At 37.2% G+C, this 16,999-nt stretch overlaps 1 protein-coding gene across 1 annotated transcript in view; it reads right to left on the bottom strand.

The window, feature by feature from the left end:
- The window catches only part of CFAP69 (cilia and flagella associated protein 69), a 28,322-nt gene extending 17,311 nt beyond the window's left edge, over positions 1–11,011 (bottom strand). Inside the window, 10 exon segments of the mRNA XM_066340951.1 lie at positions 1,832–1,955; positions 2,705–2,882; positions 3,007–3,153; positions 4,960–5,058; positions 5,819–5,895; positions 7,843–7,952; positions 9,034–9,099; positions 10,449–10,553; positions 10,556–10,585; positions 10,910–11,011. Coding sequence (XP_066197048.1) covers positions 1,832–1,955; positions 2,705–2,882; positions 3,007–3,153; positions 4,960–5,058; positions 5,819–5,895; positions 7,843–7,952; positions 9,034–9,099; positions 10,449–10,553; positions 10,556–10,585; positions 10,910–11,011 — 1,038 coding nt within the window.
- Between the last annotated feature and the right edge of the window lie 5,988 nt (positions 11,012–16,999).

The following is a 16,999-nucleotide window of genomic DNA, read 5'->3' as shown; positions in this document are numbered from 1 at the left end:
AACCCAAAAGTCCTAAGGGTACAATTGTTAAATCCATCTTTCATTCAGTACAAGTCTGAACGTTTGTGGGGAAGTCCCAAACACAAGTATTCACTACTATAATCTAACACAAGAAAATCATAATCCCAGTGCTCTTATAGCTGTGTTTTTTAAAATGGACTTGGTCATGTTTTTTCATCAGGGTCATCAGTATATATAATATTGTTGCACCAATATTACCATAGCAATACACTTCAACTTCAGTGCATTTACAAGTTTACAAGTGAACATATGAAAACTGCATATATGGGCAAGAAGAATTTACCAATATCCCATATGAGAAGCTTAGAAAATAAAATCTTGTAAATCATAGCTCCTAGAGAGCTAAAAGCAAGACAAGACTGTCTAATATAACAGTGGATAGGACCAAAGCCAGGAGGTGTCTATGCAGCACATTAGAGGCAAAAGAGTTTTGTTTCTGAGGTAAGCAATTAGCAGTTTTGTTCTAACACAGAGATGATAATTAATATCATTATGAACTTTACATATATTTTACAGTTTGCTTGTGATGAGAAAACTTTTCCTTTTCAAAGGCTCAGACTCTTGTGCTGATTTGTGGACTATGTAAAATACAAGATTAACTTTTCTGAAGTTGCTTGGATAGTATATTAGGAAGAAAAGGGAACAGTCTGAAGAAATTGCTCTAGTATTACCTATAAGGCAGGATTAAATGGTAATGTTAATGTTTTTTCTGCCTGATATTTACACCTTGTAAAATCTCTAGGCAGGCTGAAAGTAAAGAACCTAAATTAAATTGTTTTAATATTTTCTTTGCATAAAAACATTTTTTCTTCCTCTCAGTATGAGGAATTAAAAATACATACCTGGTTTACTTATTTTGTGGGAATAAAATGCCATGTCTCTACAGACAGATAAAAAATTTTAGTGTTTTAGATATCCAATATGTTGCTGCAATAGTATAACAGACATTTCATACTAGTTGGTGTTAAATGAAAAGCTTGAATGAAAAGCATGTAACCTTCATTTAGTAATACAGTCACTTGGAAAACTTCTCTTCCAGAGGAAAGTAATATTTTCCTGAACAGCCAATAGATCCACAGGCATATGATTGCTTAATTATTCAGTATGAATGTCACAACTTCATTTTAAGTTGTAAATCTCAGCTATAAAACAAGAAACTAAAGCAATATTAATGTCTATAAAAAGTTAATTTCTCTGCAGGTTTCTCATAAAAATTCTGGAATATTACAAAAGAATGAGTCATCTACATTTGAGGCAAGTCATGGTAGTGCATTATGAGACATAGTCTTTAAAACAATTTATGTGCCTCTTACTGGATCTAAGTAATTATTTTCTCAGAATCTTACTTAGAGCTCCTGAGCTGAGTTTTGGACACCCTTCTTGTTCCCAGTTATAAGGCACACATTGAACTTGGGTCATCTGAAAAGAGCCTACATCTTCAAACAACAAATGAGATTTAAGGCAAAACTCACTATAAGAGAATGGCATATTCAAGAATCTGTACAAGAATACAAGAATTAACATTACATTTTGCACATAAATAATGTTAATGTGATTCTCTAAGCATTAAATAAGGTTGATGCTAGTAATATGGGCTAATGACATACAGATTTTAAGTCTCTTTGAGGTCAAGACAATTGCAGAAAGAAAAAATGTTTTCTTGCTCAGCAAACTCAAGAAAGAAAAAAAAGCATTGGAGACATAGTAAAAAAAAAAAAAAAATAAATAGAACCATAATGGGGAAGAATCCTGAGCCTATAAAAGCAAAGGAGAAGTTATTAGTCTCTGGAATACAACTCTAAATACTTACAATCATAGGTACTGCAGGGTTTTCAGCTAGCAATGTGGCTATCACCAAGAGGTCATTCCGCAGCTGATGATCACAGTGCCGGAAGCCACGCGTGAGAAGGTCTAAAAAGACTTCTTTCAATGCCCTTAAAACAAAATGAAATACATTTTACATTTTCTTTTGATATTCTTATGTTGGACAGCACTATGTAAATGAACCCTTATTCAGCATCATACTTTTCAAAGACCTAGGTTTTAACTGCCAGAGAAGTAACTTAAAACTTTATCATGAAGTGGATTCTTTTGGGTACCACTAGACATCCAATTGATTTACAGATGCAAGATGCATGTATTAGAAATTGCATCTTCCACTGTTTGTGTTATAATTAATTAATACAAAGACACAGTATTTACTTAAATGTGGAACTGGACATTGCTGAATGATTATTTAGAAGAAATAGTCTAATTAAAAAGTTAAAACAGCCTAACTCACTAAGAAAGAATGTGTTATTTATGCCAGCAGAGGACCTAGAAATAAACCTTGTGTATCATGGCATAGAAATTCCTAGTAATTTTGTAACATCAGCATTTCAACAGTGAAGGAATACTGGCCTGTTGAGCCTAACATGGGAGCTTGAAAATCCTGCAATTAGCTCTTTTATGGTACAAAGCAATAGACAAAGCTATTCCTCCTGCACTAAGTAACAGAGCACCTTGGTCTTGCCCTGTAATAGCAACAACTGTGTTAATACTGAAAACTTACTGAGGATGTAATCAGAGACCCATTTGCATTTCTCTCAGTTAATTTCAAACAATGTGCTACAACAATAGAATGCCTTAGATGCCTCAAAAACTACAAAATTAATTCATAAAATTATGTACTCCATGTACTTACTGTACACATTCCAAGCTCCTGAGCTGATTAACAACGTCTTCTTTTGAAGTGTTTTCTAGCAGGTTCCATAGGATATCTGAGGAACGGAACACCAGCTGTCCTGAGGGATCAGCATCATTTAGATACAAACAAAGCCTGCTGGCTGCTTGGGCCTTCACCATTTCTCTACAATTTTTTGCTGAAATAATGTAAATTGGAGTAATTAATTCTCTACGGGCCAGTAATTGTTTCAGGCATGCTCACAGAAGAAATGATCTAAGATCAGTGCTAATGAGATTATTGAAAGAATAGTTTGTTCTTACCAGAGGTGGAAAGATGCTGGAGAGCTTTAAGTACCCACAACTTCTCGAGAAGTTGATGTTCAACTAATGCTAGTGACAAAACAAGAGCTTCTGCTAATCCTTCTTCAGCCATCTGGATTTTATACTTTGCACTTGTTGGCTGGTAACCTGTACATACAGTAGCTTTAGTTATAATGCAGTAAATACTCAGAATTTTGATTACTTTGCAAAATGTTCATCCTTTCTAAAGAAAGAATTGAAAACCAAGTATTGTATTTCAAGCAGTTAAAAAAAATCCAATATACAAGAGCTACTTTTCTTGTATTTGAATAGTGCCTAAAACATATCCAACAGACTCATGCTCAAGCAGACTTCAATGCTCTAGAAACAAATGAATTGCTTCTTAGAATTTAGACAATGAAAGCAAAAGCAGGGTTACAGAAATGAAAAACTTTCTTCAGTCATCAGTAAGTTGCTAGTACACAACCCAGTTCTCTCCAGTAGCCTGTTCACAAGAGAATTATTGCATTCTATCATCATATTACTTAAAACAGGCGAATCCGAAGTTTGATTTACAAGCCTGACTTTCTAATGTGTCCGTGTTTTTACTTCTGTCCATGCATATGCAAATTTGTATTTCATTACTGAATTATGGGGAAGGTGAAGTATTGAGAAAATAAATTTATAATTAATATTATAACTCATGAAAGAAAAAATTATCTTAAGCTTAAATATGTGTATATATATACAAATATATATGTTAAATGTTATAAAGTACAAGATTGATAAATACAGATAATGCACATGGTGAAATGAGGTTTGACTAAGCACACAGTCTGATAGGCTCCAAGCTGATATTACTTTATAGATAAGAGAACTCTGCAGGGTCAACCTTTGGCAAGACTTACATATATGCTTAGCAATTAAATATATGACTTAAAAAAGTCAGACTGAAACACAGTCTTCATTTTAAGATAACGTATTTATTTTCCAAATTGGAAGAAGAACAATAAAATTTTTCAATAACCTGATGAAATTATTTACAGATACAGAACTAAATGCACACATAGCTACTTGCAGGATTTGAGTCTTGTTTGTAAGGTAAAAAACCAGACTTGGACTCTTTCATATTTCTAGAATTTTGAAGTGCTGTAGTAGCAGCAGCTCCTTTAGGCCTCCTAAAATCAGTGAAAACTTGTAAAAGGGCACAGGACTAGTGCCACACTGCAGGAACACAGCAGGGGAACACACTGACACCAAGCATGCTCCTTGACCTGCACTCTTGACCCATATTGAGGCAATATTCACTTGAAGTTGGCTGCCTATAAATCCAGTGCTGTCTCAGAGCACAAGTTGCTGTGCCCCTCTGGGAGGGGATCCCTGACTGACTTCACCTGACAACAGTCACTGTCACCATCATAACAGTCCAAGGAATTATATAATAGAGGATTCTGATCATGCCTGAGTCCATGCATTAGCCTCCTTCTGCATAGACAAGTCATAGGATTTATTCAAACCTATGTTCAAATGTGTCCATATAATATGAACTCAATCAAATTTAGATAGGTTCAAATCTATTCCTCACAACACAAGTGATACCAGAGCTGCTTCCCCTCAGCCTACATATAAAAAGCTGAAAACTACATTTCCCTTCTTATAATTCTGATCCTAACTGCTTTTTTTTCCTCTCCATTACCCACATTTCAGAGATCTTATATCACTTCACATTTTCTGGATGCCATTTAATGCTAATTCCATAAGTGTAATAATTAATTCCTTTTACACTGATGAACTTATTTCAGATTTAGAATATGCACCTCTATAAAAACATGTTAATTGCAAATTTGCCAATGTTATATATTTAATATATGGAATACAGTAACCATAGTTAAAAAGAAAAATTAATCGATAGCTAATTAAAAGAGGCATTTCAAAGCAGCTAGGACCATTAAAAAATAAAATACTGTGCTTTACCTGAAAGTAGTTTTCCTGGTAGCTCCATATTATAAAAACTAACAATACTCTTACAGATTTGTATTTTAACTTGAGAGCTTGGCACCCTCATCAAGTAACCTGACAGAAAAAAAAATAAATGCAATTAACATTCTTTATAATTTGATTAGAAAGTATTCCTAACACAGCATTCTTCTTTTTACAGTACTTAGTATTTCCTTTGGTCATATCCTGTATAAATCTGTAATTTCATGCAAAGTTTCATGATAAAATACTCAAGAGACAGAGACTCCCACACTGGAGAGGACAAAGGCATCTTAGAGGAGTAGCACAAGTTTAAACAAAAATAACCTTCCCTGCCTTATGGCTACAGACACGTATAAGATGCTGGATGTTACACCAGAAGTTGTGGAATTCTGAGGAAAGCTACTAAGCTTCTACACTAAGCTGTTGTCATCACTACATGTCATTAGACATTCTTCTTCTAAGCAGAAATGATATGAAATAAAGGGAGCATAGAAGCAGGAAGGATACATGTTCCTTGATCCCAGGTTTGAGTGTTTGCAGTGATACCCCCATTTCTCAGATCAAAATGAAATGAAACAGGCCATATGCATGTTTACTTCTTCATCTGTACTGGCAATGTTTTCTTGTGCAGCTTTTGACATTGGCCAACAGGTAATTCTGCTAGCCAATCTGCAGGTTAGCTGCAGAGCAAAGTAAAAATAATTTCTAACACTAAAAAGCACAGAGGACTGAATGAATAATAATTACCTACATCTACTAAGGAGTAACAACAAATTAAAATCGTGCTAATAATACAGTTGATTTTATTGTGGCATAATAATAATTTTATTGTGGTGTATCAGGTTACACTCACCTAGTTGTGCAATGGATTGTGAAACTTCAACGGCATAGTTTTGTTCATCAGATGATTTCTTTTTGTGAAATGGTAACCTGCAAAATGAAATTTAAAAATATTACACCTATGTTTTAATCAAGTCACCAGAAAAGTTCAGTAGCTCTTCTTTTCTTCCTTGATAATTTTTTCAGATAAGAACACGTTTTCTAGGATGAACGCATTCTTCACAATGCTGATTCTACACTGAAAGCTTCATAATCTGCGATTACGTGTTGGCAATTAGTGGTACATGTTCATAGATAACATATTTTCATAATTCAAATATGATGCAACAAGACATGCTGAATAAACAAATGTCATTTAAATGTGGAAGAATAAATCCTACAATCTAGACACAATCAGGCTATTACAGAGCTAGGCTATGTACAGACATGTGCAGAGGTGGAAAAAAGGGATCATATCTCCAGGCAAGACCTCTTGAAATGGATAAAAGTAAACCAAATAAACTGACTCAAACAGCACAATAACAAAGTTATTTTTAAAACCAGGATATTTTTAAATACTCAGTAACACATTCAAAATACTCAGATATGATAAACATGTAAGTGCTAAAAACTGTCTAACAGTAAACATTATAATATTATGCTAAGGTCCCTGCAGTACATACTGTAGAAGCAGCTTTCTGGTAGGTTTACCTCTGTAAATACTGCCAGAGGAAAAAAAAAGGAGAGAGCAAACAATGGAAGAAGTGTTGGGGGAGGCAAGGGAGGGAGAACAAAGACTCTGAATAAAAAGTGGGAAGAAGACAGGTAAACAGATGCAGTTACAGAAGAGTAGAATATTTTACTGGAGAAATTAATGTATCTGAAACTGAATTCTGAAACAAACCAGTCCCAACTGCTGGTTAAAGGCTTCTCTGTCATATGAAGCAGTAGTGAATTGTGGTGGAATTTCCATAGTACAGAAATTAAAGCAAAACCCAAGGGTGCAATTTTCCAAAATATACTCATTGCAGAAACCACAATTAGTGCTGAACTGCTCTAAAAAAGGAAAAGTCTCACAGATACATTTTATCGAATTTATACACTCATTCTCAGTTTTGTTTTGCTTCGAGCAAACACCAAAGAAAATTAAACTCCATGACGTACCTCCTCATTCCCCACTGTGTGGCAGCAAAGAAAAGCAGTACAACTGAGGGGGCTTAGGGAACTAAAAGATTCAGCTTAGAAGTTTTGTGTTTATTAAACCTAACTGCTGAGAGGAAGCTATGTAAAAATGTATCTGAATATCTGTTTTACTATGCCACTAGTTTTCTATCTGGCAATTTTTTTTTCTTTCCTTATTCTCCTCAAATGAAATTAAGTACAGGAGTAGCTGTAGCTACAAGCATACCACAAATAACTTCACTGAGTAACTGAGGAGGAGAAAACTAATGACAAGTGTGGATAACACCTAAGTTCTATTCTACAAATTACTTAAAATACAGTATGACAACAAAGATGCCCAAAAGTTCATGCAATACATTTTTAAAGTAAATATAAATACTAAATCCTGTTGTGGTTTGTTCTCTTCTGTAATATAGCTTGTCATTTTGTAATGCTTACCTTCAAGTATTATAGTGTCTTTGTGTCACCCTAAGTTTTTAAAATCACTTAAGATCTTATCTGAAACAGCAAAACACACCTCAGCACCACTTAGCTGCTGAATCTTTTGAGGCCAGCAGTCTCAGATTGACTTAGGCAGTAAGAGACCTTGGGGAACCTTGCTTCCAAGCAAGCTGGGGCCAAGTACAACACCGTTTTGAATGATGTAACATGTAACTGCACAGATACTGAACTGTTAAAATACATTCCTCATTCACATCACCAGAACCTGAACACAAGAAGACAGTCGATGAAAAGGAAGCATGATACAATAGATACCTTGCAGATACAGGTGCTTTGTAGTTAAATGCTGTATGGATATGTCAGTTGCCTCAGAAAAAGTAGAAGCCTGTTTATAAGCAGTATTTAAATCTATGAAAGAGGGGCTGAGGTACTTACCCAAACAATTTAATAAGTTCACATAAAGGCTCAGTGAAAGCTTCTTGTTCATTCATTTTTTCTGCACACAGGTTAAGAATTTTGGTAATTTGTGCTACATTCTTAAGGGGCTTTTAATGTGAAATTAAGGAAATCAGATCATCTGTACCACTATGAATCAGAAGAAAAAGCTGAAAACTGTGCTCACCGCACTTCGAAGATACAACCAAGAAAAAACAAGACTAATGTTTACAAAGTTAGGTCTTTAAGAGAAGTATGTGAGTCAATACTTAGGGTTTTCGAAGCAGGCTGACTTTTACATAAGTACAACTTTTGCAAATCTGATTTAGGTGTCTTCTGAGCTGAACTCACTGGAAGCTCAGTACCAAATTTCTAAAAATGGAGGATGAAAAGTTTTTACATGACAGTGTCAGATTTACCTATATAAGTTCTGAGACAGCCTTGTGATATTTAAATTGTTTTCTCCTCTAGTCCCAAGTGACTAACTGAAACTTGAAAATCAGGACCCAAATACACATCGAGATTATTTAATTTAGGGTAGAGGTGCAAAATCAAAATTAAACAGAGAACTGAGACTGAGAAGTTACTACCAATCCACTGACTCACAGAAACTGCCTTTAAGTGCACAACTCAGTTGTAATGTGATGCCTTAAATCACTGTGCAATTATCTGACCTGTATGAAATTAATCACATTTTTCCACATGCCAACACCCTCCTCAGTGCTTCTCATTATTGGAACCTTTCATTTTGTACTATAAATATGAAAAAAGTTTCAGATAAATTAGTCTGACTTCATTTTTCTTTAAAATATCTCCTTACTGGAAGGCTCTTTTTTCTTGCTATTTTAACAGCTGTTTCTTAAGTGGCAATTATTGTGCTTTTCTATTCTGAGTTTAAAGTACACCAGTTACATTTTGGACATTTTCAGCCACTATACAGGTTGAGAACCCTCTATTGAATTTTAGGACAAATGAATCTAATATTCAAGAATCTTGCCAACTATCAACTTCGGCTGTGTGCACACAAGGAGGATGTATATGAGAATGAGAATTTAATGAGAATGTATATGATCATCCCTATTCTCCATGTGGAAGCACAGTAGAGCATCAAATACTTAGCTGAAAAGTCAGTATGTATTACCATACATAAAATACCATGACTACAGAATTCTAGAGTAACAAAAAGGATACAAGTCCATTTTCAAAATGCTTGACTACCTTCTTGAGAGTTTTCAGCTGCTCTTTTTCCAAATCTTTCTTAAGTAAAAGAATGAAAAGCAGGTTTTAATTGCAATTTGCCCTAGAACCCTAAACTATTATGTTTATCCCTTTTTAAATTTAAATGGAAGTGGAAACCAGATTTAAAAGTTTACAAGACACAATGAAATTCTCAAAGTGCTTTGAAGCAGGATTAACTCCAGGATGAAGCCTCATTTTTAAGTATGAAGTCTGTTCTCCTGTAACTGAAGAGGCTTTCAAAAAATCCTGTACAAACATGTGGACTCCTTCCCTTAAATTCTTTGTGATTCTAAAGAAAAGGAACTAAGAAAACCAAACCTATGTCACACACAACATAAATGTGAAAGCATGTAGATCTAAGTGGCTTAGAGTGCTCTGCACCACTGGGAAACAACCTTCAAATTCAAAGCTGAAAACAACTGAAGTGAGGATATGTCAGGCTGTCAATGATGTGCAGCACTCATTTCAGCTCTCCTGAGCAACTGCATTTTGAGGATGGCCAAGAAGTTGTTTCAGGAGTCTACATGCCCAGAATCCTACAGGCATTTTATCATATATCTTATGCTCTCTACAGAAGCAGTAAACAATATCATCTGGCACCTTTTTCTTCAGTCAGTAAATTTATTCTATCAGCTCTGTATTAAAAAAGGGGAAGAGGGGAAGATATAACTACTTCTCTGTGGGGCATTAATTTAAAATGTGTTAGGTTAATCAGGTCCTTGTTTAAGAGCATAAATCATCTATACTTTGGATCAAAATTATTTGATGGCTTAGTGAATTTAATCTGCCAAATCATCTTGTGGAGACTAAAAATCATCTGGGAAAGCTCATGAGATGATGCTTCTCCTGTGTGCATAGGTAGTTGTATTTATTCTTCAACACTGACCTTTGCATATTTCTCCTTCATTTAAAATCACCTCCCTGAAGAAATGTTAGCAGTTAACTTGGGCAATTGCATAAATCCATGACATACTTTCAATAAGGTGGTAGTGTATATCTATTTCCCAGTTGTAGATTTCATTACTCTAAAATTCTCAAACATGCTAGAAATTCTGCATGTCTAGTTTTTGAATGGTCATGCTTTTGTCCTTTTTTTAAGTTCCTGTGTGGTTTTCTCATTCTCTCTCTATGTATTTTTTAAATTTAAACCCAAATTTGACACAATTTTTTTTTAACAATGAGCATCTTTAGAAGCAGTCAAACACCAGAAGAAATACTCATCTTTGTGCTCTGTAGCTCCAGCCACCTGTGCTGGATATAATAAACGCATCTGACTTTATTTAGGGAGGGTGCTAAAGCATAAAAGCCTTGTCAAAGCCCCATCACTACCTGTGTAACTGAGATAGTGAGATACCAGGGTTACTTACTGAGCCCGAACCTTTGAGCAGTGTGATGACGTGATTCAAATCCACTGATCTCAACAGTGTCTCCTGAAAAAGCAACACTTTTAACTTTTTTTATTATTATTATTTTGAAATTTTGCTTTTAAGGTGTTAAAAACGTGAAATAGCCCCGTTCAACAGACATGAATTTACTCAGGGCGGGTAAAGCCAGGCTGTGCATGGAGCACACACCGAGGCTGGCTCCCAACCCGAGGAAGATGGAGGGGCAGCGCGGGGCAGGGTGGGGCAGGGCGGAGTAGGGTGGGACAGGGCGGGGCAGGACAGGACAGGACCGGCCCGGACAGGGAGGGACAAGGCAGGACAGGGCAGGACAGGACGGGACAGGACGGGACAGGGAAGGACAGGGCAGGGCGTGGCGGGCGGGGCAGGGCAGGGCTCGGGCCAGCAGCGGGGCCGGGGCTGTCCCTGCCCGCGGGAGAGCTCACCTGGGCGGCGTCCGGAGCGTTCCTGAGCCCGCTGCGAGAGGGGCCGAGGGCCGGGGAGCGGGAGGCCGCCCGCGGGGCTCGGGGCTCGGCCAGCGAGGCCATGGCGCCTCCGCCGGCGGCAGCGCGGCCCGGCCGTTGCCATGGGAGCGGCGCGGCGCCTCCGCCCGCACAGCCCGGCCCGCGGAGCCCGCCCCGGCCATCGGAGCCCGGCCCGCACAGCCCCGGCCCGCGGAGCCCGGCCCGCACCGCCCCGGCCATCGGAGCCCGGCCCGCACAGCCCGGCCCGCACCGCCCCGGCCATCGGAGCCCGGCCCGCACAGCCCGGTCCGCGGAGCCCGGCCCGCCCGCACAGCCCCGGCCCGCGGAGCCCGGCCCGCCCGCACAGCCCCGGCCCGCGGAGCCCGGCCCGCCCGCACAGCCCCGGCCATCGGAGCCCGGCCCGCACAGCCCGGCCCGCCCGCCGCCTTCCCCTGCTGCGGCTCTGCCGCGACCCCCGCCTGTGCCGCCCTCCGCCACCCTGCCAGAAAAGTCACTTCGTGGGCTGCTGTCTGTGAACGCGACCTCGGCGAGAAAACCATTTCCCCACACCGTCCGCGGGGCAAAGGCTCGGCGGCTCCCACACGGTGGGCAGCGGGAAAGGAAGAGGCCAGTCGATCCATAACAAGTGCTCCTGGAAAAACCCTCCAGGAGAGGCCACCATGACAACCCCAGACAGGAAGGCGCTGCCTGAGGGAGTCTGGCAGCGTGGTAAAAGGCGAAAAGAAACTTTTCTCTGCACAGAGCAATACAAAAACGTAATAAAGGCAGGAGTAGAAGGGTGAGGGGATGTAGGTATCTTTTACTTACTAAGAGTGAGCAGCTGTTTGAGGCTTAGTTGACAGCTGAGGAAGGACAACGCAGTGCTTGGTGTGCTCACAGGTACTGTACTGGACAGCTCACTTTAGTTGCCATTCCTAGGATTTGGATACACTTTGGGCAAGTTGCAAACGTGTCACGTTGGATATGCACATATCCCACGTCTTTGAGTGCAGGCATTCTTGATGCCAACCTCAGTTTTCATTGACAAATAATTAACTACAGTGATTCCAAATATTTGAATATGTGAATAAATTCACTAAATGCTAAGATAGCTGTTTAAGTCTCCAGATGGCTTTTATATGAAGTGATTGATAACAATCAAGAAAGACAACTTTATGGCTCCAACTGCAACCAACGCAGTCCTTATTTTCATTTTTTCCCAGCTTGCATGCTAACACCCCTCCCATTTCATACCTGCCTTCTGTAGAAATAAGGTGCATCTCATTATTAGTTCTCATATATGCTATAGAGTTCTCTTTCCATCAAAGGGAAAATACCCAATGTCGTGTATTTGGGCATACACAAAAACACGCATGCACATTCTGCATTTAGTAGAAATTCATCCTGTATGCAACTCCAAAATGATGGCAAAAATATCATAGTATAGGACTCTGAATTTAGAAAATGCAATGACCCCTTTGACATCCCTAACATTGTGAGCTGCCATCACAGAACACAGGTCATACAAGGGCAGGACCTGCAGCACGTTATACAGTGCCCTCACATGATGTGACAATGCAGTTGCCAGCCTTGGAGCTGGTGTTTGACACTCTTCATCCATCCATGTACACACATTTCTCCATTACTCTAACCACTTTACTGGCCGTTCCATGTTCTACTTAAAATATTTGTTTCTGTGAACAGTCTGTTTTGTATCTGGGCTTACACTGGATGGAACAAAATTTTTATTAAGCATCTGAGATTAATCGTGCTGGCAATGCTTATATGTCTGTAGGCAGTTAGCTGAAAAAGATGGATTATATATATATATTATTTTTTCCTTGGTGCTCACATAGGAACTGAAGTTATATGTATAAAAAGTTTTAAAGCTTATATAAAGAAAACCTGCTTACATTTCTTTCTATAGTAGCCTAAGTGATTTCAAGTTTGGTACTTCTGTGTTTTGAATAACAAATGTATAGAGAATATACCTAAATTGGGCAACTTAGTCTGTAAATTATAAGCTTAAGTCACATGGCACTTGTTGGCTCACTGTTCCAAAGATCATATTGCAAAGCTCTAGTTGCTCACTGTGCACCTCTTTCAAAATGAAGCTTTTAGAATTTAGGATAAAAGCTACATTATGCAAGTTTGAGTAAAGGGATTCTGGTGCCCTTGGCAAATAGCAGATGCCCATCCTCAAAATCATGTCATCAACTCTGAAAATACTTAATCAAAAGTTAATAACCCCCAAATAGGCTTGTATTTTATTTTTATCATATCTACCTCTTCCATTGGTAATGAAAATATTCAAGACACCAAGGCCTTATTTATGAGAGTACTGAATTTTAAGTCTTACAAATGCTAAGAAATACATTTAAAAAGTAGACTTCATGTAAACAGGATTTCTGTTTTGACTGAGGACAAACTATTTTGTTATGGAGACACAGTTCAACAAATTCTATTCTTCTAAAACTTAAATTTCATAAAACCACAGGACTCTGTGTGTAGGACACAGGTGTGTGTTATAATATATATGTTATATATCTAGGTCTGCCATTAATCTCCTGTTGACTTTGCTGAGTGAATTATTTCCTCTAGCACTCAGTATTTGCTGCTTTACAAATTAGGTTGTGAGCTTTTAAAGGACTGTTATTCAGTATATACTGTTCATGTTTTGCAATGGGAGTCTTCTGCTCTAGTCAAGTGATGTCCTTTTCTTGGTTGTACTGAACCTGTAGACTCTGTCAAAAGCCACCTGCACTCTTTATCAAATATGACACTGAGGTCTTTAAAGTACAAAAATCAGTTTTTCTAAGATTCTTTTAAAGTGTGTTGACTTCTAGAATTCCTTTTCATTCTCCTTTTTTTGTCTGTCCTGATGGACCTTCTGTGTTTGATATTCACAGAATAAAAGGAAAAGTCCTTTGAAGTGGTGGCAGTAGACTCACCCTTAAACCTGTCAAGTCAACATAGATTCCAACATCTGGATTTACCTGCCTGTACTATTAAAATACAGTGTTGAAGTCATGGGGTGGTATGGAATTGAGGGGAACTTTCACACTGATCTTTATTATGGTAAGGAAAAACAGTGAATCACAGGATACAGAACTTATACTCTTGTACAGTACAAGGTAAGGCTGGAGAAAGGTGTAAGTTTGTGGCCTGAGCTGCTGGCATAATATCAATATTCAGTGGAACAAGAACTGAGATATAGAGAAATGAGGAGATTAAAAAGAAAATCCAAGAAATTAAAGACTTCGAGGTCCAAATTACTATTGGGTTAGCCGTGGCAAAAGCCAATATTAAATGTTCTGAATTTTAAAAATACTTTATTCCATTTGGGAGTCTGGGAAGGCTATGTAACCTCATGTGAAAGCAATGCAAATGCTGTCAGCTCCACTGACCCATGCATCTTTACTTCTCTGAACTCAGAACAGTTTATGCTGCTCATGGACAGTTAAGCAGCATTATACCTCTTGTGTATTGTTTTCCTCTCTGCTGGCACAAGCCTCTTAGGAAAAAGGTTATGTATTTTCAAATGAAGAACTACAAAGTGCTTCACCTGTTTGAGTCATTTGAAGAGTAGTTCTGTTTCATACACACGACAGGACACTTGGCAAACATACTGGTGTCTAGAAATCTCATCATGGCCAAACCTTTTGTTGAATGAAAAGTGGACTGAATATATGCTGACAGTACTGTAGTGTTCACTCTTGTGTTCTGAAAGCATGGAGAATATCTTAAGAGTAGGTTAAGGGATATAGCTATCCAGTGTGTCTGTGTGAAAAAACTGTTATCCAGATATTGAAATAAATTGCCCTTAGAATATTTTTATGAACTCACATTCAAGTTTTATCTCTCAGAGAAAATGTTGATCAGTGCACACATGTATTTGAAATAAACACATGGTAAAATTTATTCTGAATAAGCACAGAAGAAAAAGCAAAATACCTTACACTGATTTTTTATTGATTTTTGTGTAAAACACTATGGAAAAATAGATAAGAGCATTACTAATAATTTATAATAGCCCTGTTCAGAGAGACAGCACAAACAGTCTGAGAAACACAACTACAAAGAGAATATTACACGTGGGAGACATATTATGTTCACTGTAAGACATTGCCAACAAGGCATGAGAAACAATATATAATGACAGAGATCATTGTTCAAGTCAGTTAATGTGTCGCTTATTTTAAAGGCTGTAATCTCATTAATTCAAGCAGTATCATATGGTGATACAATATCAGTACTGTAACATTATTCATTATATTGATAGAAAATACTACAGGATGAACAGCCAAGAAATCAAAATCTTGTGGATTAGGAGATGCACTGTCTGCAAGGGTCTAAGCATATGCATTCATTACCTCTGCATATGTGAAAATATTACACTGAAAAATTCTATCTAATTTTTATGCACCTGATATATATAACTTTCAGAGGAAAGCTATTTCCTAATTATATTCACACCTGTGAAATTTATTGCCACTTGGGAACTCACTGCCTTATATTAATTAACTATTTCCTTTAATGCTAGTTGGGCAGCTAATACCATACAGACACAAACATAGAAACACACTATTTTATAGGCAATTAATGCCAAATAAAAATATGAATGTACTTTCTTATGTTGGCACATCATATAATTCACAACCTTGGAACAAAAAACTAAATGTGGCACCAATTCACAGTAACCATTACCACAAGCTAGAGAACTTGCAAAACAATTACAAAACAATTAAGCTCTAAATAACTCAAAAGCTTTAAATAATTCAAGAACATGTGCACTTAATTAACTTGTACATAGCTGCGACTGTTAATAGAATTAAAGACACATGGAACCTGTAACAGAATTCTGTTTTAGACAATGTTAAGAAAGAGTATCTTAATATCCATGGAAAACAAATAATGTGTTGCTAAATACATAGAGGTCTCCATTTTTTAATATGTGCACAATTCTGTATCACATATTAAGCACTATTTTTTAAACTATATATTATTTCATTACTTATTTTTATTAGGCAGTTAAGCAATTTATATAAAGCTACACAAAAATAATTTTATAGCGGGATATTCCTCGAAAAATATGTATTTATTCTCCTAAGTAACGAAGATGTCTAAATGAATTTAGTTGTTTGTATTTAGGCAATCTAAACTAAACAATTACCCCCTGGTATTTTTCCAATGAGAAGTTGTACAATGATTTCTATAGAAATCAGTGTGTTTGGTCACATGAATAAAAGATCCCTTGTGGGACTAAACATATGCTGGATATAAAGTTTGCTAAATGCATGACTGTTATTTACCTTCAAGCTTAACAGTGTCTTTTTGGAGTGGATTGGTCCTTAAAGAACACTACAAAATATTCAATCACAAGCCAACATGCTATTCCAGTTAGAAGTAAACACATGGCATTACAGGAAACCATATTTCATCTTTGTAGCATAAATATTTCACAAAATGCCTTCATACAGTTGATCTAAAAATATTGTCTATTAATACTTCAATATTTCAACCTTTCAAGTAACATATAAAATTAAAACACATTTTTCATTTTCTACACACAGTTTGAAAAGAGGAATGACTCATCATTGTTCTCTCCAGACATCTTTGGCAGTTTAAAATTTAGCAGTTTAATCACTGTTGAAGAAATATAATGACTAAGTAACTTTTTGCATAGGAAAGAGGGCCAATACATTTCTGTATATACTGTCAGTGGATGCATTACAGTACAATACCTATGGACTTTGACAGTAATTTTCAATTAGTACAATATCATAGTTCTGCAACATTATCACTATTGCATCAAAATAATTAAATAACTGTAGAGAACATGAATGTTAATTACATGTTCTGCAGAAACGTAAAATTACTGTAAAGTCATAGCAGCATATTTAATTTTCAAATGTAGTCAGATTGTCAATTTTAGTACTTTCTGCCTAAATCTGTTCAGAGATATTAAATTCTACTCTCAGTTATACCAGCCCATTCTAGTGATTTTAATTAGGTTTCCTGTGCAGGACTGGCATAGAATATAGAGTGGCATTTATCCCATTAAAATTCTCA

The sequence above is a fragment of the Sylvia atricapilla genome, chromosome 1 (assembly GCF_009819655.1).
Source record: "Sylvia atricapilla isolate bSylAtr1 chromosome 1, bSylAtr1.pri, whole genome shotgun sequence".
In the NCBI taxonomy this organism is placed as follows: domain Eukaryota; kingdom Metazoa; phylum Chordata; class Aves; order Passeriformes; family Sylviidae; genus Sylvia; species Sylvia atricapilla.
The sequence above is the reverse complement of the archived record's forward strand: the minus strand, read 5'-3'. Positions and strand labels throughout refer to the sequence as shown.